This window comes from Macaca thibetana, chromosome 5 (genome assembly GCF_024542745.1).
Source record: "Macaca thibetana thibetana isolate TM-01 chromosome 5, ASM2454274v1, whole genome shotgun sequence".
NCBI classification, from domain to species: Eukaryota; Metazoa; Chordata; class Mammalia; order Primates; family Cercopithecidae; genus Macaca; species Macaca thibetana.
In genome coordinates, this window is record NC_065582.1 from 47421712 (window position 1) to 47446346 (window position 24635).

General features: G+C 37.0%; 1 protein-coding gene across 8 annotated transcripts in view; it reads left to right on the forward strand.

Annotated features, from left to right (window-relative positions):
* Positions 1-24635, forward strand: part of INPP4B (inositol polyphosphate-4-phosphatase type II B) — an 817532-nt gene that overhangs the window by 711988 nt on the left and 80909 nt on the right. For all 8 annotated transcript variants that reach the window (XM_050791144.1, XM_050791150.1, XM_050791147.1 and 5 more), the window contains 5 exons: positions 10458-10630; positions 12120-12243; positions 13291-13408; positions 17787-17927; positions 21056-21153. In XM_050791144.1, the coding sequence (XP_050647101.1) occupies positions 10458-10630; positions 12120-12243; positions 13291-13408; positions 17787-17927; positions 21056-21153 (654 nt within the window). The remainder of the gene's footprint in view (positions 1-10457; positions 10631-12119; positions 12244-13290; positions 13409-17786; positions 17928-21055; positions 21154-24635) is intronic.

Genomic DNA, 24635 nt, shown 5'->3' on the forward strand with positions numbered 1-24635 from the left:
ACTTTTGAGTGTTTCTTGATATTATTAAGTGAATATTCTTCAACATTTATACAAAGATACTAATATTCTCAGAATTTATACTCAACATTAGACAATTATTTCAGTGGTTTTATAGTTATAACAAGTCTTTTACTTTGTAAAATACAAACATACAAGTACTAACAATCTTTTTCACTAGAAGGCTTAAATATTAATATTTTGAATTTCATAAATTTCTACATATGAATGTTGAGAATTGCATTGGAAAAAAATCAATGAATGAAGCTTTAAAAAATTAATGGTTCTCCAGCTAAAACAATTGCTTTTTTCTGAGATAGAGTTTCGCTCTTGTTGCCCAGGCTGGGATGCAATGGTGTGATCTGGGCTCACTACAACCTCCATCCCCCAAGCTCAAGTGATTCTCCCGCCTCAGTCTCCCTAGTAGCTGGGATTACAGGCATGTGCCACTACGTGCAGCTAAGTTTTTACATTTTTAGTAGAGACGGGATTTCTCCATGTTGGTCAGGCTGGTCTTGAACTCCTGACCTCAGGAGATCCGCTCACTTTGGCCTCCCAACTAGAGTATACTTACAAATTTTTTAAAAACTTAAATAATCAAAATATGCCATATAAAGTACATTTTTATTGTAAGCCTAGAATTTCAATAACATTTTTACATTATGAATCAAGTTCAGGAGACATATTCAGGCTAAAGACATTAATTTGGAAATTGTTATTATATAGATGGCACTTAAAGACATGAGACTGAATAATAACAACAGGGATTGAGTATACAGAGAAAGGGGAAATAACCTATAGATTATACTTGAGGACATTTCAGTGTTGATATGTCAGAAATAAGTGAAGGAACCAGCAACACAGTTGGTCAAGAGACGGCCAGTGAGGTAGGAGGAATACAAAAAGAATATGCTATCCTGAAAGCCGGGGTTAGAAAATAGGTCAAATAAAATGAGGACTGAGAGATGGCTTTGGATTTAGCAGGATGGATGTCTTTGATGACAAGAGTAGCCTTACGGGAGTGGGTAGGAATTAAGTAGAGTTGGTTAAAAGAAAGAGGAAGTAAAGAAAGTAGAGAGAACCTGTATAGACAACTCTTTTGAGAAGTTTCACTGTGAAAGGAAATGGAGAAATAAAGTGTAGGAGCTATAAAGGGAATTAGGGTCAAAACAGTGATATTTCTTTCAAGATGGGGAGATAATAGCATGTTTGTTTTCTGACAAGAATGGTCCAGTATAAAAGGAAATATTGATAATGTGGGAGGAAGGGAGAGAATTGCTAGAGTGACACTCTTAAGTAGGTGAGAGGGGATGAGGTCTGGTGTACCAACAGAGGAGCTGGTCTGAGCTAGACAACAGTTCATCCTCAGAAATAGGACAGAAGGAAGAGCATAAAGAATCCATGCTGGTAGGAGGGCAAGTGCAAAGTATCATGTAGAAATTACTTTGTTGATTTCAATTGTTTTAACATAGAAGCTCTTATTTATGGGTTACTTGATATGTGGTAAAAAAATTAAATATTGACTGCATTAACTCATTTAATTCTTACAACACCATAGGAGTAATTCTACAAAATTAAAGGATGGAGGAGTAGAGAGTTGAAGTGACCTGTGCACAGCCTGGGTTCTAACCCTGGTGGTCTGGCTCCAGAGCCTGCCCTCTTAGAGTCTACGATGCATTGCCTCTGTTCTCTCCAAGAAAAAAACACCTTCTCCAATCTTATTCTCTACAAACATATTTGCTAGGACCCTTTTAACAAAATGTTAAGTTGCTTCAGGCACAAATTTGTGGTGCTATATGATAACTTCAGGAAAATCAATCCCTTAGATATCTCTTTTTATTATTATTATTATTATTATTATTATACTTTAAGTTCTAGGGTACATGTGCATAACGTGCAGGTTTGTTACATATGTATACTTGTGCCATGTTGCTGTGCTGCACCCATCAACTCGTCAGCACCCATCAACTTGTCATTTACATCAGGTATAACTCCCAATGCAATCCCTCCCCCCTCCCCCCTCCCCCCTCCCCACCATAGGCCCCGGTGTGTGATGTTCCCCTTCCCGAGTCCAAGTGATCTCATTGTTCAGTTCCCACCTATGAGTAAGAACATGCGGTGTTTGGTTTTCTGTTCTTGCGATAGTTTGCTAAGAATGATGGTTTCCAGCTGCATCCATGTCCCTACAAAGGACACAAACTCATCCTTTTTGATGGCTGCATAGTATTCCATGGTGTATATGTGCCACATTTTCTTAATCCAGTCTGTCACTGATGGACATTTGGGTTGATTCCAAGTCTTTGCTATTGTGAATAGTGCTGCAATAAACATACGTGTGCATGTGTCTTTATAGCAGCATGATTTATAATCCTTTGGGTATATACCCAGTAATGGGATGGCTGGGTCATATGGTACATCTAGTTCTAGATCCTTGAGGAATCGCCATACTGTTTTCCATAATGGTTGAACTAGTTTACAATCCCACCAACAGTGTAAAAGTGTTCCTATTTCTCCACATCCTCTCCAGCACCTGTTGTTTCCTGACTTTTTAATGATCGCCATTCTAACTGGTGTGAGATGGTATCTCATTGTGGTTTTGATTTGCATTTCTCTGATGGCCAGTGATGATGAGCATTTTTTCATGTGTCTGTTGGCTATATGAATGTCTTCTTTTGAGAAATGTCTGTTCATATCCTCTGCCCACTTTTTGATGGGGTTGTTTGTTTTTTTCTTGTAAATTTGTTTGAGTTCTTTGTAGGTTCTGGATATTAGCCCTTTGTCTGATGAGTAGATTGCAAAAATTTTCTCCCATTCTGTAGGTTGCCTTTTCACTCTGAGAGTAGTTTCTTTTGCTGTGCAGAAGCTCTTTAGTTTAATGAGATCCCATTTGTCAATTTTGGCTTTTGCTGCCGTTGCTTTTGGTGTTTTAGACATGAAGTCTTTGCCCATGCCTATGTCCTGAATGGTACTACCTAGGTTTTCCTCTAGGGTTTTTATGGTATTAGGTCTAACATTTAAGTCTCTAATCCATCTTGAATTAATTTTCGTATAAGGAGTAAGGAAAGGATCCAAAAGGCTTACTGTGGAATCATATGCAGAAATTAAGAATTCATAATTACATAGAAAAATTACTTAACTTTCTCATAAATATGGTGATGTTCACACCCACAGAGAAACCAAGATAGAGGAAAAGGGAGATGATAGCTCCCATCCAGGGACTTTAGGGCACGTGAATTTTTTTTTTTTTTTTTCACACAGAGTTTCACTCTTGTTGCCCAGGCTGGAGTGCAATGGCACAATCTTGGCTCACTGCAATCTCCACCTCCCGGACTCAAGCAATTCTCCTGCCTCAGTCTCCTGAGTAGCTGGGATTACAGGCATGAGCCACCACGCCCATCTAATTTTGTATTTTCAGTAGAAACAGGGTTTCTCCATGTTGGTCAGGCTGGTCTCGAACTCCCACCCTCAGGTGATCCTCCTGCCTTGGCCTCCCAAAGTGCTGAGATTACAGGCGTGAGCCACCACGCCCGGCCATAGGGCATGTGATTATTGAATGAAATGGCCTAAGAAATGTACTGTTTATATTGTTTGGTTACTTGATTGCTTACTCGGCATTTATAAGTTAAATCTATGGACATGAGGCCCTATTGTGTTTGCAGAATTTTGTTTTTAAACTGGTGCAACTACACGTTCCATGCATATAGCAAAATTGCACTTGTATAAACTTATGCTCCAAAAAACTGATGCACTATATTCCATGGTCTTGAACATTACTAGGAAACTTCTATATTCACCTAGTTTACTTCATTTACATTCACCTAGTAAAAATGTTGCACCTCTTCACTTCTCTGAATGCTCGCTGATAAGGATTCAGTCAACTCAGTATCCACTACTTCTCTTCTTAACCTTAGATGCTGGCCAATATTTAAATGACAGGAGCTCACTGATGTAGACATATTGATGATTTCAGGTTGCTCAAAGACCTAAGACTTATGCAGCTTGTTCTTAAATACCCAACCTGTTTGAGGGCCAGAGTCCTGAGGTTACAGTTTATTTAAGGCCAAAAGGCAACAAAATAAGCACAGTGAATGTGGGTGTGTGACTCCTCCAGTCAATACATAACCCGAATTTAAAACTTTTGTGCTACAACAAATACAAGGCTTGTTTGGTTAAAGGATTTGGTTCCTGGAAACTGTCTTAGCAGAATTTACTTAAGGCTTTCAACTTTGTGCTACGAAATGAGAAGTTTAACCAGGATATCAGTTGATGCATTTCCTTTGCTATTTTTCTAAGAGCAGGACTGGAAAGTTTTATGACATTGTGTTCTCAGGCTGGCAGGGTTTAAACAAACAAGGTTCCTTTGACATGAGGAAAGCTTGCCTTTGTTCTTGTCTTAGCCATTTGTCTTGGGTTGAGCAGTACAGTCATTTCTCATACATGTGGAAGTTGCTAAGATCAGTCATTTACCTTGGAACGTAGTTCAGTGGACACTACACTCATGGCATTTTAAGATACATGTTTGTTCTTTATGTGAATGTCCTTAGGGCCTTTGAGGCTGCCCTGAGATAGAGGCAAGGGAAAGTACATTCACGTGCTACCTTCTTCTCAGGGTTAACGTAAACCTTGCTTCGTCATTCACCCTGTCTGATATGCATTGTTTCTGATTTGGCCCTGCTTCTTAGCTCTTGCCCTATTCACACATCCCCTGCACCATCCTTTATCCCCACCCCTATCTACCTCCACTCCCTATCCCTAGCATGGTGACTGCCTATACCTAGACTCTTATTGGTTTTATTCCATGGCTTCAGCTTAACATTTACTTCTGTTTTATTCCTGCCTTCTCCAAATCACTGAGTGATCTCAGTCATTTATTTCCTCTCTTCCAGTACCCCCTGTTTCTCCCTCTGGTCAGTTTATGCATCTATTTATTAGATTTCCACTACAAAACCAAACACTCCTCTCAGTCTCTATTCCTACAAAGCCTCACTGTGGGTGTCTACCACCTGCAGTACAGGCAGCTTTCCCTGGGCTCTTTCCACCTGTGGCTTCCTTTAAGTGTGCAGTAAATGCCACAGCCATGAGTGAACACAGTCTTCTCACCAGAGATGAACTCTCTTGCCTCTAAACTCTCAGTCTTCTAAAACTTGTTTGGTCACTATCCCAACTTTCGTAGCTGTTATCATATTGCCTTATACTGTAGGTATTCCTTCATACTTCTTACCTTTCCTTCTCGATTTTAGCTCCTTGAAGGGAGGGGACATGAGTTAAAAATGTTAGTATCACCCACAGCACCTCACGTAGAAGACACTATCTTTGTCCAATGAATGAGTCCATTTCTCACGATGTCAGTGAAAAAGGAGGGGGGAGCAATGATATAAGGAAGACACATTAGCATTTATTAAAAGAAGACAAAAAATTGATTTCTCAATTCCTGTGTCAGAGACAGGCAGTAGATTATAAAGACAGGAAGAGGATCAGGAAGGCTTGGTTGGAGAAGGACATTCTGAGCGGCCCAGAAAACATTTGAAGCAGTCAAGTTTCCTCGGGTGCTTTTCTTTTTCTGATTACTCTTCTATTGTCTGGAATTAGCCTAGTTTCTATGCCCTGTGCCCCTAGGATATGTCCAGGTATTTAGAGGCCTCCTATGGGCAGGTGTCGAGGGTCTATGACCAAAGTTGGTTACATGTATTATACCCATAGAAAGGAATTTACTTAGAAAGTGTCTGCAGAAAAAGCCTTATTATTAGTTGATCCCTTCACATTATGAATGTTCACACTGCAAAATTGTGCCTGAAAGATAAGAACTTCACTCAGAGAGGCACATAGGTACCCATATTTGGGTTGATGTAAGGCATAGGCCCTTCAAAGTCAACAAAAATTTTATAAGCAGGAAATAGATTTCTCCCACCCCCAGCCCCCAACCATGAACCCATCACCATTTCTGTGCTGCCTGGGGTTCAGGCATAGATTAAAATCCCTACTGGCTATAAGTTTGGTCTGTGTTCACTTCATGACCTTGGGAATTTTATTGCCCCCCTTAATGGCCATTCTAATCGCTTGTCTTCACAGTTCATCATCTTGTTACCTGAAGAGAATCCTAAGAGCTGGCTCATTTCTTCTGTTATCTCTTTGTATAAAGTTTAATGGATGTGCAATCTTTTCACTTTTCTTTTTTTTCTGTGTCTGAAAGGTTGTGATAACAAAAATAACAATAGCTACGAGCTTTTGTGAAGTTAATTATTTTAAATGAGCAAAGAAGACCAAGCACCTGAGAAGAGAATGGCTCAGAAATTGGAAAGAAAGCATGATGCTCTGCTACAGCTGGTTGATATTTGGCTCTTTTATTTTTCTCCTGAGTAACATAAGAGCCATTGAGCTCAGAGGACGTGAACATCCTGCACAGGAAATAGATGGTGTGTGGAGGAGGTGAGGGGGGGCACCCAGCAGCCGTTCTCTGAATCCCTCAGTGAGCTTCCCTTGAATATGTCGGAGAAGCAAGTAGAGGGGCTGGAAAACAGAGGCTGTGCTTGGATGGCTTCCAACACACTTCACAAAGCTCAGGAAAGCTCGGCTAAGCCACATGCATTTTATGTTTTCCCGAGGAAAGACTCTGCTTGTTGGTCTCAGGGTTAAGGAGTCTCAGCAAGTTTTTATAGATGCACTCAAACATTCTCCTAGTATTTTCCTCTGTCATGGAAAGGAGCCCAGGGAATAAAATCACACTTAGTGCCTGCTAGGCTAGTTGGCTCAGGGAAGAGATGGTGGGACAGTTAACTATATTGTGGGGCACCCTTAGCTCCCAGCTTCACTAAGTTTATAAAAAACTGTGTGTGTGTATATGTGTGTGTATGTGTGTACATAAAAGTATGAAATCCTGAAATACATCCACTCTTCTGAATTTAGTTTCGAGTTTCAACTAAGATTGTGTGTGTGTGTGTGTATGCACACACACATATATATATATATATTCATATATATATACACACATACCCACACATATATATATGAATGAATAAATACTACCTTCATCTTTATCAGGAGGACCAAATACACACCATGTAAACTGTAAAGTATGGAGAGACACAAAGGTAATAGGCAAGTGACAAATCTGAAAACTGTCAAGAGCTGAAGCCTGGGTTTTTTCTTTAATTTCCCCCAAAACGTATTTTAAAGCAAAAAACTAAAGCATTTACTGTTCCTTTGTGAGAATGATATGGGATGTTCATTGGAGCAAAAAGGCCATTTATGAACTGACTTTGGCCTTGCTTTGGCCTGTCATACTCACTTTGTTTATTTCAGAATCTGAGATTTACACTGACTGCATATTAACAGAGAAGAAAACCTGGAGTCATTGGCAATTGGAATTTTCCAGTACAATTTTCCATTATCTGCTCAATTTAAATTGTTTCTTTTCTAGAAAAAAAAAAATTTATTTTTAACTTTTTCACTTATGTTCCTCCATAGAAAGCTTACTACTATTTTAAAGACATTTTACGTTGCTCATGAACTTGTAATTTTCTCATTCATAATTAACGCTTTCCTATATTGTTATTTTCCTGAAATTTTAGCCATAAAAGGTATATATAATTATGCTAAATAGAGATGCTGGAATATCATTAGTATCAGAAGTATGTAACAGTGTTCCTAGGTTTAGAATGTTGTGTGTTCCTGTTTTCCCAGGTTTCCACTTCTATTCTTGTGGAACTGGAAACCAGACTTGTTTTGGTTTTCTGTTTTTGGTCATCTGATTATAGTTTACAATTAAGAATCAACTGGTTAAATAAGTGAAGATGGAATTGAATACAGCACCTATCCTTATGCTAATGAGAAAATCTGCAAAATTTTCTCTTTTAAATACTTTTAACAGAAACAAACATTGAATTAGAATTGTCACAATATCTTGCAAGAAAGAAAAATGTGGCCACTTGTTTTTTTTTAATTTTCTAACTAGAAAAATCATATAAAGTATTCACCACTTGATTCAGGATAATATGATGCAAGATGCTTAAACAATAAGTCCATGCTGTTTGGGAACTATACAACTGCATACAAAAGTAAAAATCAGTTACTTGAATGCAGCAAGTGCAAAGTAGTTCTACTTCAGCCTGATTAAGCAGCGCCACCTACTGCACAGAAGATGTATTTTATGTTCGGAAATTCTCTAGTAGAAACGAATCTCTACAGAGCTAAGCACAAAACAAAATCAGTTTTCAGTCTGCTATTGTGTAAAATTTACAGCTGGGTTATTTTATTGAAGTTTTTTCTAGTGTTTCCCTGTGTCTATTAGTCTACCCATTCATATTGAGAGCAACAATTACATAAGAAAGTGAGAGAGAGAACAGGAGATAAAAAAATGCAAATATGAAAAAAATAGGAATATAGGATATTCATTCTTGATATCTATTGATGTATCTTTTATTATGAAAAAAAGTCCAGTGTACCTCCATTTTCCCTTTTACACATGACAATGACATAAGGATCAACAGTTAACCAATGCTTGTTTTAATCAAACCCTTGTTCACATTTTATTCTAGGCTGCCTATAAGTTTGTCCAATATTAAATGATTATGCATTAAAAGGGCTCTGTTGCATTCCTCTTTCTCTATGTTTTTTATCCTTATAATAGCACTTACATCTACAATATTTTTAAAATAATAATTTCTAACATTCTAATGTATTTTACATTATAGCATCACATAGGCATTTCATAGAGTATTAATAAGAGCATATCTTTTTATTATGTTGGGTCCATTAATTATCTTTTCAACCCTTTGGATTTATTTCATCTAGTCTATTATACCACAACATAAAATAAATAAGTGACAGTAGACATGGTACGATAGTGATTATGATTCTTTTTATTGTTCTCTGTCACTCTTTCAAGGTCTTAACTGATTATTTACCACTCACATTACTCACAATGATGCTTGCACTTTTATGATGAGGAGATCATATCATTTTAGTTCCTGCTTTATAATTAATTTCGCAGCGTGTGCTCATTCATATCAAATCGTATTTGTCATCCATTAATTTATTTATATATTAATGGAATGTCACACAGTCAAGAATTTATGATAGTTAACATTTGCCAGGGCTTTGATCTCCAAATTAACTGAAACAGAACATAAATTGGTTCTCTATCATACCAAAGTCATAATTATATGATTGAGGCATGTTAGAAATCTAGACACACAAATAGCACAAATGGTCTCAGTTTTGCATCCTCATTTGAAGAACAGCTATTTGAATCCCAAATACTACTGAAAACTTGACTTACTTATACTTGTCTATATCTTTAAAACTCTGTTATATTTACTGTAACTTTTCTCATTCAATTAAAACTTATTGAATATTTACTATATGCTAGGCACTGTGCTAGGTTCTAGTGATTCAGTGATTAAAAAATGAATTCCTTGCCCTCAGTGAGTTCTCTTTCTTGCAGAGGAAAATGGTGAGTAGTGTGTGAGTAGTCCTGAAACAGTAAGGACAAGAAGCTATAGGCACAAAAGGAAGTCAACTCAACCCAATCTTCAGGGAACAGGGAAGTGTAGTAAGGGGGAAATGAAGGAAGACTTCCTGGAGAAGAGAAATCCTGAATTGAGTCTGCAGAAGAGACAAAGCATTTGTCAGGAAGATAAGTAGAAAAAGAGTGTTCTAGGAGAGGAGATAGGATTTGCGAAGACATTGAGATGAGAGAACGGGATAAGTTTAAGGAAATACATGTGGTTCACTTCACCTGAGACTCAAGACAGCAAATAAAGTTCTGAAAGATGAGATTAGACAAATAGGCAAAGTTTAGATAATGGAGAGTCTTTCATGAGTTTGAACTTTATTTATTTATGAATGCTTTATTAGGTTTTTTATCAAAATATTTTAAGAAGTGAGAAGTGAGTGATAGAATCAGATACAAAATGATTAGAAATCTTTCCGGCAACACTGTTAAGAAGGGAATTCAGTAGAGTATGACTAGAGGAAGGGAGATGGGTTAGGGAGTAGTCCAGGAAGTGATCCAAGGGAGAGCAATAAACGACAATGGGCATGGACAAGGAGAAGATGCATATTGATGGACTGTTACAGTAGTAGAACTAATTTAATGACCAAGTTAATGTGAAAACTGCAGAAGAGGAAGGCCAGTAAAACTTCTATTTCCGGTATGAGAAAGGTTTGATGGCACCACTCACTAAGATACAGGCAGTGCACAGATCAGAGATGAGCAGAGAAGAGAGATCTGCTGCAAATATGTTAAATGCATCCACGTGGAGAGGTCCGATGGCTGGCTGCTTATGGACATTTTTAGGGGACAGATTTTAAATTAGAGATCTTCAGGTCTGATCTTTGTGAATCCTTAAGAATATGTCTAACTTTATTGAAAAAATAAAAATAAGTTGGAAGTTGGTTCTGCATTATATTCCAAGACCTTCCTTCATCTGTTGCACTGTTCTTACACCCCCTTCCCTCAGAGGACTGGTATGAACAGTTGTATCCCCTCATCCTTACCCTGAAGGACTGCATGGGAGAAGTGGTGAACCGAGCCAAGCAGTCCCTGACGTTTGTGCTCCTTCAGGAACTTGCGTACAGCTTGCCCCAGTGTCTGATGCTGACGCTAAGAAGAGACATCGTCTTCAGTCAAGCGGTAGGTGCCTGTTGTTATTGTTAGTACAGAACAGTGCCGGATTGGCCGGGCGCGGTGGCTCACGCCTGTAATCCCAGCACTTTGGGAGGCCGAGGCGGGCGGATCACAAGGTCAGGAGATCGAGACCACGGTGAAACCCCGTCTCTACTAAAAATACAAAAAATTAGCCGGGCGCGGTTGTGGGCGCCTGTAGTCCCAGCTACTCGGGAGGCTGAGGCAGGAGAATGGCGTGAACCCGGGAGGCGGAGCTTGCAGTGAGCCGAGATCGCGCCACTGCACTCCAGCCTGGGCGACAGAGCGAGACTCCGTCTCAAAAAAAAAAAAAACAAAAAAACAAAAAAACAAACAGTGCCGGATTGTTAACATTCTATCCTTGATAATGAATAGAATTCTTATTGGGACAGCTTTGTTTTTAGAAAGATCCTTAAAGTTTTGGTACCCCTTGTTTCTTATTCACGGTAAATATCAGCTGAATATCCTAAGCAAAGAGTATATGAGATCTTAAGTATTTATTTCTGAAAAGAGATGGCCAAGTCTCTAACATATAAATTCTGCTTCACAGGGCATGAAATCCATGAAGGACATGGTCATCATCTTTGTGTTATGCTCAGGGGTCTACATAAGTGTAAGGGAAGGGACTGTTGCCTTGCACTGCAGGTGACAAACTAGGACTTGGCAAGGGGGATCTGTTTGCAGCCACTTATACGTACAGTTCCCCCATGAATCTTGGGACAAGGTTTCACAAAGATCTCTTATTTTGTTTTTAAAATAAGTTTTCAGGGCAGTAAGGCTTGAATGGGAAGTTTGACAGGGCCACCTTCTTTGCCTACACCCAACATGATTCATAATGCCAAGGCCTACCTCCATCACGGTGATGGTGCTGGTGCCTTCCTTCTCCCCACCTGCCTCCATCCCCATGGCTGAGTTTTATAGACAGGGCATATGGAGGGGAAGAAAAAGAAGGCTTATCTTTCTAAACATTCTAGGAAAACGGAATGTTTTAACCAAACTGTCCCTTTCCCGTGCTAGTTCATGAATGGTACAGTGGCACATGGAGCTAACCAGGTGTCGGAAAATATGCTCTGCCTTATACATATATGTTTTGTCATTGTGTTATTTTCATGACCCTGTGAAATGATTATTATCATCTCTATTTTACATGTACAAAAAATAATAAGATTTGGAAGTGCTTAAGTGTTTATGATTTTACTGTTAGAAATGGTAGACATAAGATTTGAAGACCCATCAACCTCACTGCTGTCCATGTTCTTTTTCCCTTTGCACTTCTACTTTCCCCAAGACTTTTATACACAGCAATTCTAGATCAAAGACTGTCAACTTGTTTTAATATGCCTACCAAATAGTTGTAGTTTTGTTACACATACCTGAGAATCGAATCTGTGATGCCTCAGAAGTCTTAAAATATTTCAAAATAAAACAAATACGTTTGCTAACTGCAGTAAATCTTATCAGTATTTTTTTTTTTCAGCTTGCCGGATTGGTTTGTGGTTTTATCATCAAATTACAGACAAGTCTGTATGACCCAGGCTTCCTACAGCAGCTTCACACAGTGGGGTTGATAGTACAGTATGAAGGGCTACTAAGTACATACAGTGAGTATTGCTTTAGTACAAGTTAAAAGTCACATTTCTATTCATAGGATATTTAACCCACAATTTTTTCCAAAAAACATAAAAATAAGAAGTAGACCTTTATTGCACCAAGTATTACAAAAATAATGTAACTTTCAGTTTTCTGTATTCACCTTGTAACTTACTTTTGCCTCCCATTAAGGTTTGAAAATGGAATTATAGATTATTTCAGAGTGGACTTCTGAGCAGCCATCTGGCTTTTTTAATATAAAAGGCTCTGTGCCAACATAGTTTCAATGACTAGATTTTAAAGTCTGAACCCTGTAATGTCTAGAACTGCACTGTTCAATATAGTAGCCTTGCGTGACTATTGGACACTTGAAATGTGTCTGGTCCAAATCAATAAGTACTAGATATGCAGACCAGATTTCAAAAACTAGTTTTAAAAGGTATTTTATATTGATAATACTTTTATATTAATTTACAACTGAAATGGTATTTTGGATATACTGGATTAAGTAAAATCTATTATTAAAATTAATTCTACCTTTTTAATTTCACTCTTTTAAAAAATGACTACCAGGAAATTTAAAATTATATATGTGGCTCACATTATGCTTCTGTTAGAGAGTGCTGATCTGGAATCTTAATGATCCCCCTCTTAGGCTTCATTTGTTAATGTATGGAGATGCAAAACTAGCATGAACCTGGGTCAGTGATTATCAATTCAGCTACCTCTGTTATTTCTAGACAACGCATATCAGTCCTGCCAGTAGAAAGAAATGTACACAAATCATAAAGGGGTTAAAACCTTTCTCCAGCCTCACAGCAAATGCCCACGTTCTTCCTCCCCTCAAAGGGTAGATTGACTTCTGGAGTCCATTGAAATGGTTCCCATTTCACTAAGGAAAACCTTCAGCCTCTGAGGAAAAGTATCTAGAGTAGGTTCACTGCATTCAGAAACTCATTCAATAAAATGCTAGAACAAATTCCAGCAGGGAGGCATAGTAGCTAATGACATTTTCCTCAAATGTTTGTTTGTAACTAAGTGCCTTTTCTCTTGCTTAGGTGATGAAATTGGAATGCTAGAGGACATGGCTGTTGGCATTTCTGATTTAAAGAAAGTCGCATTTAAAATAATTGAAGCCAAATCCAATGATGTATTGCCAGTTATAACAGGAAGACGGTAAGCAGCGCTCACAGTGTTCACTTCCTGAAGACCAGGCTTTGTTAGATGTGTCATATTAACTCCTGTCAGAGGAGGCAAGGAGAATTCAGGTTTGATTTGGGAATTTTTCTTTTGTTTTCTTTTCCTTTTTGGTAAAAAATAAACATGGGTGATATGATATGGGACAATCTTGAAAAACTCCTGGAAGTCTCATGAATGTTTTAAATTGTAGTGAGTTGAGTATGGCAGTACTCTCCCACAAAATACAAGAAATTCAAAATAATAGCTTGCATGAGAACATTTTTCTCCTTATTACTATCTCATCCAAAGCTGTGGGTGTTTTTACTTTTGTGGGAATCGTTCAGTTAATAGAATCATAATTCTTGAGATGACTTTAAATTAAATTCAGTTAAAAGCAGTAACATTTTAGAAAAGATATATTTCTGTGTCAGGGGAATATACCACCATTTCTCTTAATTATTTTTGACAACTCACTCTCAGACTGTGAGATTTCCGAGAAGGATTTTAAATAAATAGCTTCGAAGGTCAGTGTATGATGGGCAAAATATCAGAAATAATTAAGAAAAATGATGGTGTGTAGAACATACCTCCAAAAGAAGAGGTACATCCTATAGTAAGTTGTCTCAATCAGAAGTCCAAACTATTCTGGTGTTAGTGTTTTTAATTGCTGCATGAGGATATTTAAAATTTGAAACATTCTCAGGTCATGTTCAAAACATATGAATATACAAAAGGGAGAGTCCGTTTCATGCTAAAGAGAGATGCAGAACAAACTAAGTATAAAGTTCAAAGTAAACTTGTCTTCTTGTTGATAGTAAACATATAATAATTATTTTAAATTTTGTGAAGGATACTCAGAACCACATAGTTGGCTGAAAGGTAACTTTCTTACTCACAAAAAAACCCACATCCTCAGAAACTAAATATTTACCTAGAATTAATACTTAACTTGCCATTCATCTGGGAGAAAGAGAATAAAATTGCTCATACGCACACCCGAAAAACAGCACAATTCTATATTTCTCTCAAGTTTACTGTCAAAAGTGAAACACTAATACTTATATCACAATGTTTAAGGGAAGCTTACCAGGCCATCTGGCATAGGCAGAGTGCAGCTTGCTTTTTCTGAGGAAGTTCTTCAAGCAGTATTGAAACTCAAAAGTAATCATGTAGGTAGGGGCATGACTCCGAGAATGATGAAGTGAGCAGCTTAGCACACCCTCTCTCCAAAAGCAATATTACAACTGGAAATAATAATCCGAAACAACCATTTTAGGACAAACAGAATAAATCGGATGCACACCACAAATTCAGAAGCACTTGTTTGCGAGAAACCAGAGAACATTGGGTAGCATCAGTAAGAGTCTGAGGCATTTTATTGAGGACTGCTCCCATCAACCCTGGCCCTGTGAACACAGTTCTCCTAGGGCAAGGCCATTAACACAACAGCTTCACTACCAGAGTGGGCTGATTTGACTTGGATTGGAGTAGGAAATAGCACAGTCCTGAAAGTTGTCAGAAATAGTGGTGGTTTGGATTAACAAGTCTAACTCACAATTACATCAAAAAGAATAGGTGTAAATTTAACTAAGTTAGAATGTTGTACACAGAACACACAAAATATTGCTGAGAGAAATTAATAGGATCCAATAAATGGAGAGACAGCCTGTGTTCATGTATTAGAAGACTCAGTATTGTTTAGTAATTCTCCATAATTGATCTATAGATTCACTGCAATCACTATCTAAATCTCTGTAGTCTTTTTGCAGAAATTGGCAAGCCTAACCTAAAATTTATATGTAAATGCAAAGGACCCAGAAATTTTGTAAAAGAAGAACAGTTTTTGTAAAAGAAGAACAAAGTAGAAAAGTTTATACTTTCAGACTTCACAAATGACTACAAAACTATAATAATCAAGACAATGTAGTATTAGCATAAGTATATACATGTAGATTAATTGAACAAAATTTACTCTCCAGAAATAAACTATTATCCTTAAAGTCAAGTGATTTTCAGCAAAGCTGCCAAGGTTAATTCAATGGAGAATGGAGAATCTTTTCAAAAAACGATGCTGAGACAATTGGTTTATCTATATGGAAAGAAAAGAATTTACACATATGCAAAAATTAGCTCACTATAGATTATCAGTCTAAATGTAATAGCTAAAACTGTGAAACTTCTAGAAGAAAACTCAGAAGGAAATATTTGTAAGTTGGGTTTAGGTAATGAGTTCTTAGACATAACACAAGAATCAAGACCCATAAAAGAAGAAAATAGATAAATAGGACTGCATCAAAATTATAAACATTTAGGCATCAAAAAAAACCACCATTAAGTAAGTAAAAAGACAAGCCACACATTAGAAGACAGTATTTACAAATCATATTTTTGAAAAAGGACTCATATTCAGAATATGTAAATAAATGTTACAACTCAATAATAATGACACCAAAAAACAAATTTAAATATGGGCAAAAAGTTTGAATAGTCATTTCACCAAATAGGATATATGAATGATTTATAAGTTCAAGAAAACATATTCAACATAATTCATCACTAGGAGAATAAATTTAAAATCAAAGATACCAATCCACTTACACTAGAATCATCAGATAAGAGCAAATGTTGGTGAGGATGTGGAAAACCTGGAACCCTTGTACATTGCTGGTGGAAATGTCACTTTGAAAACAGTTTGACAGTCTTAAAAAGTTAAATACAAAATTATCATATGACTCTTAGACATACACCCAAGAGAAAATGAAACATACTTCCACACCACGGTTCATTCCTGCATGTTCATAGCAGCATTATTAATAATATCCCAAATCATGGAGTAATCCAAGTGTCCATCAACTGATAAATGTGTCAACAAAATGTGATATCGATACAATAGAATCCTATTCACTAATAAAAAGGAACAAGCTTCTGATACATACCACAACATGGATGACTTCAAAAACATTATACTAGGTGAAAAAGGCCAGATAGAAAATATTCCATGCTGTATGAATCAATTCATAGGATATGTGCAGAAAAATAAAATTCATTCATAGGAAATAGAGAGAAAATAGATGAATGGCTTTCTGGGCTGCTGATGGTAGTAGAGTTGAGTGTAAATGGGCACGAGGAATTGTTTTAAGTTGATGGAAATGAACTAAACCTGGATTATTGTGATGATTGTGTAATTTTATAAATTTGCTAAAATTATTAATTATATATGTAAAATATATTAGTTCATATAAATTTCTTAATAAACCTGGTAAAATTATCACAAAGAAATTATATGTTTCACCTTCAGAGCAAGTTTAAATCATGAACTGACTCATTGATGCTTCTCATATTCCTGAAAGACTGTTAGCCAGGCTATTGTAAATGGCATTGAGAGCAATTAAACAAAGAAAAATAATGCGCTCATTCATCTGAAGGTAATGCTAACATCCATGCTTGCTAAATTCATGATATTTACCAGGTCTCTGTTTCATAGCTAGAAAAAAACAAGTATCAGAGTCAGTGGTCCATACTGTTTATCAATAATGTTACACTAGGAGAAATTAAAAAGATTTTCACAAAGAGGCTCACTATTTGTCCTATGCTTATTTCCCCAATGTGTATCTTACAATCCCACCCCTCTGTATAGTTCTTGAAACACATGGATTTTCTCAACCTCTGGGCAAAACTTTCTAAATTTCTATATTCAATTCACACTGTATTGGAAGATGACAATTTTAAAAATATGTAAGTAGGTACTCTTATTAATCATATTGTATCAATCCTAACTTAAATTTTCAACATTAAAAAGGGGGTAGTTTTTAATGGACATTTCCAATGAAAAAATGCTCCTGTGATATGTTAATGTTTCAAAATGGCCAGAATTCCCAAAAGTTTCACTCTAAGCAATAAAAGCATTACCTTTCCATCAGCCCATCATAAACAGAAACACTCATCAATAGTGATAACAAACAGGCCATACCAAAACACTATATAAATTATTTGGTTTATTTAGCTTCACTGTATTGAAACAGCAGTCATTAGATTAGTGTTCTTATTCTTAGGACTGATTGAGTTTTAAAAATAAGAAAACAAAATGAGGCTATCAATGCACATGACCCTGGGTATACAAAAATGGACTAAACATTTCTTTCCTAAGGAATTCAGAGTGAGGTAGAGAAATCACACATGTAAATGAATCCTTACAAACTTTTTTAGGTCAAGTAATTTAATAAGGAGATGAATGAACGAGGAAAATAAGCATATAGCAAACAGAAAACTAAATCAGTGCTATATCCCAACCCTTTTATTGTTTTCTTCCAATAAATCTAAAATAACACAAAACAAGTAAGTAATGTTTCTTCCCTTTGTCCTCTGCCTTCTTTAGAGAACATTATGTGGTAGAGGTCAAGCTTCCAGCCAGAATGTTTGAGTCGCTACCTCTACAGATTAAAGAAGGACAGTTGCTTCATGTGTATCCAGTACTTTTTAACGTTGGAATCAATGAACAGCAAACTCTGGCTGAGAGGTAAGCTTTGGTGTAAGAGTGGCACTTGAGATTTTTCTTTGTTCCTCTTAAGCATATGATGAGAAGTCCCATGTATCTGCATATAGAACTAACATCGATTTATGCATAACATTTTTCTTTTTATCAGTACCAAATTATTTGAGATAGAAGGTAAATTTTCATATTTAAGGAATCCTGGCCCAAGTCAAATTTAAATGTGGCAAAAACATTGAGGAAAATCTTGATGCCAGTACTAAATAAAGCATTCAAATGGATTAACCTTCTTTATTTCCAAATACCTATGTGTGTATTAAAGTTTAGAATTCATGTTTATATATATCTCAATATTGTAAACAGATAATAGCATCAACTTTTTGTGTTTTTTGTTTTGTTTTGTTTTGAGACGGAGTCTCGCTCTGTCACCCAGGCTGGAGTGCAGTGGCCGGATCTCAGCTCACTGCAAGCTCCGCCTCCCGGGTTTATGCCATTCTCCTGCCTCAGCCTCCCAAGTAGCTGGGACTACAGGCGCCCGCCACCTCGCCCGGCTAATATTTTGTATTTTTTGGTAGAAACGGGGTTTCGCCGTGTTAGCCAGGATAGTCTCGATCTCCTGACCTCGTGATCCGCCCGTCTCGGCCTCCCAAAGTGCTGGGATTACAGGCTTGAGCCACCGCGCCCGGCCCAAATTTTTAAAATCTAAAACAGAGTCTTTCTCTTTTTTGTGTTTATTGTAATGGTTATTATTTGGTAATGTTAACTTTTTTTTTATAACGACTTGCTCAGTCAACAAATGATTGTACTGTGATCCCATGAGTCACTGTTAAAAATCACTTTTTTCGGCTGGACGCGGTGGCTCATGGCTGTAATCCCAGCATGTTGGGAGGCAGAGGCAGGTGGATCACCTGAGGTCAGGAGTTCAAGATCATCCTGGCCAACATGGTGAAGCCTTGTCTCTACTGAAAATACAAAAATTAGCTGGGCGTGGTGGCGGGCGCCTGTAATCTCAGCTATTTGTGAGGCTGAAAGAGAACAATCGCATGAACTGGGGAGGCGGAGGTTGAGGTGAGCCGAGATTGCACCATTGCACTCTGGCCTGGGTGACACGAGTGAAACTCTGTCTCAAAAAATTAACAAAAAAAGATCATAGAGCATACTTTTGAAATATTTTAGAGAAAGAAGTTATCATCTTCGCTGTGGGGGCTGGCTGGAGAAGTTCCTTCACAGGCAACAATTTGGGGAGTTTGATAGTCTTTGGTAGTATAATATTTAACATGCTTTCTTGTCTATAATTCACTCTCCAAGTGACCCCTGCCCCACAGGTAAGGTTAAAAGTACCTAGCACATTCCTTGCTTTGGTAATTAAGCACTTTTGAAGGCTAGTGTCTAGGATCAGATTATATTCTATTTATCTATACATATTTGTCTTAGCAAATTCAGTGTTTGAGATGAATGATATTCCGGATCATAAACTCTACAACGTGGGGCAGGGAAACAGCACTCCAAATTGCCTCTTCTTTGGTACACTAGAGTAGAGTGTTTTGAGTTGGAATTAACAAGGTCTGTTATTGCGATCTTGAGAGAGATATGAGACTCTTTTATTCACAGACTTTTCAAAGACTAGTCAGCGTTATATTTTCAAGGCTTCTAAAATGGACTAATTTGCATCATTCTTGTCATTGTGACTGTTTTAGTTGTCAGTCATTTTATTTAAGAAGTGTCCTTTCCTTCCCTCTCATCTCTCTTTCATACTAAGAATGCACTTTTTTCACACACGGAAGCCGTACAAGACACACAAGACTGGAAAAGAAGGCAAAATGGCAAAGTAGGGAAACCCTGTGAGAAGGAGGCCTGAATATGAATAGCACTCTGACATCAACCAACTGTTAATCTGGGCATATTGCTTACTCTCTGTTCTCTGAACCTCCTTTTTCTGATTCTGAATTTTGAGCTTTACCAGCAACATCTACATGTTAGATGTGCTATGTAATCTAGAAGTAATATTTTACTACTGTTTACTCAAAATCAAAATGTAGATCTTGTATATGACCATTCTTAGATAAATAAATACTATTAGTCTGCTAGGGCTGCTGTAACAAAATACCATAGACTGGGTGGCTTAAACAATGGAAGTTTGTTTCTCATAGTTCAGGAAGCTAGGAAGTCCAAGGTCAAGGTTCCAGCCAATTTGGTTTCTGATGAGGGCTCTTCTTCTGGCTATCAAATGACTGACCACATTCTCCCCGTGTGCTCACACAACCTCTTCTTTGTGCCTGTGAACAGAGAGAGCCCACCCTCGTAATCTCATTTAACTTGACCCCTTAGGGGCCATATCTCTAAATACTGCCATTTTGGGGATAGGGTTTCCACATATGAATTTTAGGACAACACAAGCATTTACTCCATAACACTAATATTAAGCCAGTATGGTATTTTTAAAATACCATATGCTCTGCCAAGCTGTGGGATGTAAGGGGAATAGAGGATAACAAGAAGCATGAAATCTGCTTCCTATCCTGAAATAATGTATAATCCTGTGAGGAAGAGAAGTCAACAAACATTACATTACAGTTTGAAGAAGACTATGTGGACAGAACCATTTGACTTCTCGGTATGAACAGAAAAAAATGTCAGCAGAAATGATCTACTGTCTGGGAAATCTGGCTCTACGTGTGCCTATAGCAGTTGATAGTGTGGGCAAGACTGTGTGCAGCCCAGTGTCCAGTGCTGGTCTTCTGGACCCCTCCCTAAGCAGCCATGAGTGAAATGGAAGGTTGGATAGATAATAAGAAAGAAGGTTTTTAAAACACATACAGAGATACAGCCCTGCAGCGGAGGTGTGGAGTAGGATGGGGAAATTAATATTATCAATTATGTCCATGCACAAAGACTGGTGTTTCATACATGGTATTTCCTCCAAATTCACATTTGATGGTTGTGAGGATATTTGATGCATTAGAAGTGATTAGTAAAATCAGGGCCTGTGGAGATTGGAATATGTTTGAAATCACCATTGTGCATCGTAGCCTGAAAAATGAGACAGACTCTTTCCTTAGGAAATTATTCCAATCCATTTAAAAAGGAAAGGTAAAACGTGTTACTTTTTGGTGCCATTTTATAACTTATAACTGTTCTCTTTCTTCTATTTGTAGGTTTGGAGATGTCTCTTTGCAAGAAAGTATTAATCAGGAAAACTTTGAACTTCTACAAGAATATTACAAGATATTTATGGAAAAGATGCCTCCTGATTGTAAGTATGTGAGTTAGAGAAGATAACAATAATGGCTTCTTGATTATAAATCTTTAGAATAGGTCAGACATAGAGGTCACTGGACTAAAGAAGCAGGGTTGGGGATATGAGAGTGATTTTGAAATTATCTGATTTCAAAGACTGATTGCCAAGGTGGCATGGCCAACACCTGCATCATTCTCTTGATTGCCTTCTTGAATGTGTCCTGCTGTTCATTCTAAGACATTAATTGCATTGCCACTAGAAAATGCCAAATAATAAAAATATGGACCTTATAATTACACATTTTAATTAGTCTGATAAAAATTTTGTATAATTCTTAACCATATAAAAGACTTGACTAAAGACTTGACTAAAGATTTAAGTCTCCATTTACAAGCAACATCAGACATTGGACACGCATGTGGGAGAACATCAGATATAACACCAGTTATACAAGGTAATATTAAGTCAGTGTGAATGAGGGAACTAACTTATTAAATATATGTATTGCAGTATTTTGTGCAAAAAAGTTAAGGACCCAAGCCTTTAAAAATGTGTTTTACACGTTTGGAATTTGTCTTGGAGGGGGCTATTGTTCAATTCTACATTTCTTTTCCCCATTGCATTAAGCACAAAACATTTGAGCAGTCCAAAATCAGAGAGCTTGGAATGTATTTGGAATTCATCTATAAATAGTATAAATATGTTGAGATATTCACAATGATAAGTGAAGTTTTAATAAAGTAGGAAAATTATATTTTAACCAAAAGCTATAATCAAAGTCTACTTGTTACTACTTGTTGTTTAATCATGAACAATTTGCTCACTGATTTATGTTCTGTTGTTTAGTTGAAATATGTCAGGTGGCAGAGCGTTTATTCATAACCTAATGAATGTGGTATCAAAATATTACAGTGGCATATGCATGCCCATGTGTGGATAGTTAAAAAATGTCACTTGCAGATTTTATATTATGATTTATATATTTTATTTCAAATCAAATATTATTTTTGGCCAAAATGAACTTAAGTACATGGAGATTCTTTGGCAGCCACATACTTTCAGTATTAAATTTTTTAATGACCTGAAAAGTTAATAATGTAAGTAAAACTATTTTTCTTTAGTAATTAGTGAAAAAGAGTTTATTGTAACTTGGATGTTAATGATTTTTTTAACAAACTATAATTTTTATCAAGCTACTGATAAAAATTCTGAGACTTTTTTCCAAATTATATTTTTTGTATTAATTCTTGAAAAGTATATGTGGTCCCCAGTTCAGCAGCATCAGCATCACCAGGAAACCTGTTAGCAATGCAAATCCTCAGGCCCAGCTGTGAATCTACTAAACTCTCCCTGAGTCTCTGTTTTAATGGGCCTTTGAGGTGACTTCTGATTCATGCTAATGTTTGAGAACTAATAATACGCCATCCTTACTCAAAACATATATTATAAATTAGGTTGCTGGCAAAGTCTGTGAAGGGTTCCAGTACTAAAACCAATCATATTGCTAAAGAAATATGTAGACGCACTGTTGAAATACAAAATAATTCTACATTCAAGTAGCTCTTCGTAGGAATGTAACTCTAAAAAATTGTAGCCCGGGCAACATGGTGAAACTCCATCTCTACAAAAAATACAAAAATTAGCCAGGCATGATGGTGTGCGCCTGTGATCCCAGCTACTCAGGAGGCTGAGGGTTGGGAGGATCGCTTGAGCCCAGGAGACGAAGCTGCAGTGAGCCAAGATTGTGCCACTGCACTCCAGCCTGGGTGATATAGTGAGACTCTGTCTCAAAATAACAACAACAACAAAACAACATGTGATTCTATATGTTGCCAATTAAATATTAAACAAGTGTTTTTGAAAACATGTAAATATATTTCTCTCCTTGCAAATAAGATGGAATTTTGTATAAAACCAATTGCATTTCATTGCTTACACAGTTGTCTGAACATACTGGATTTTTTTCTGATATTTTGTTTCCTGTATTTTTGAGACAACTCTCTTTGACACAGAATGGAGTTGTAGTATGACTGTGGTTGTGCTCCATAACAAAAGTAAAAATCCAATCTATACAATTATAATGACATATGGGTTTATTCCTCCTATAGACACATTGCAAGCCAAAGAATGATTTGAGTTGTGCTCTATTTAAGGAAAAAAAAAAATAATACAGCTTTTATAAGAGTATGAGTAGAGGTTAGGCCATTTGCTAAGAAGGAAAAAACTGTCATGCTGGGTCATATCCATAATCCATATAATCTATTATTTTCCTTCTTTCATAGCGAAATCAAGGGATAATTTGTGTCAATGTTAAAGGATAGGTTAATTTCTTAAACATATTACTGGCCAGGCGTGGTGGCTCATGCCTGTAATCCCAGCACTTTGGGAGGCCAAAATGGGCGGATCACGAGGTCAGGAGATCGAGACCATCCTGGCTAACACAGTCAAACCCCGTCTCTACTAAAAATACAAAAATTAGCCGGGCGCGGTGGCGGGCTCCGGTAGTCCCAGCTACTTGGGAGGCTGAGGCAGGAGAATGGCATGAACCCGGGAGGCGGAGCTTGCAGTGAGTAGAGATTGTGCCACTGCACTCTAGCCTGGGCGACAGAGCAAGATTCCGTCTCAAAAAAAAAAAAACCAAAAAAAAAAATATTACTTTCACTTGTTAATTCATTATTGACGTGCTGACTCTTAATTTATTGATCCTCTTTTTAAATTATTTATGAATTAAGCAGGTGAATTCTATTTTGGAAGTAAAAAAAGGTTTCTTCTCCAAAGATTTTCTTAACTTTAAGGGATATCCCTGACTTTTGTGATATCAGGACTTAATGATAAATTAATTTTAGCTTATATATTCACTCCCAGTCAAGTAGCTCTCATCTTTTTACTCTTCTCATATAGAAACATTTGTGGACTAAATGTTCTTTCCAAAATGTCGTCTAATTCTGTTATATATGTAGCAATTTTAATTTATAGTCTCAATTCAGCAATCTACAAACATGGAATAGTTTTATTTCAGTAACTACTACCAGTTTTATGAAGCACTCATCAACCTTTAGAAGTTAGTAATTGGGAATAGGAAATGGATAATTAAAGTTGCCAATCAACATGCCCTTTCAATATGTTTAGCATAGTCTAGTGCTTTTAGACTACTTAAAATCTCAGTTTCATTTGGAAGAAATATTCAGCCAAGTTCAGATATTATTATCCTCCACCCCCATCTTCCTTGCAACTGTAGAAAGGCCATTAGTGGAAGTCTTGGTAGGGCTGGGTGGCCTCTGTGTCTTTCTTTCTTTTGGGGAATTCATGGGATCTAGATCTGGGATGTGCCTGTTACAGAGAAAGAGGCCACATATAGGAATCCCAGAAGTTCCTTTCCTGTAAATCTTTGCTGAATCTTCATCTACAGAAAATAATATATTGTTGGTCCTCAGTATCCGTGTGATCTGTGTCCGCAGATTCAATCAACCCCAGATCAAAAATATTTGGGAAAAAAA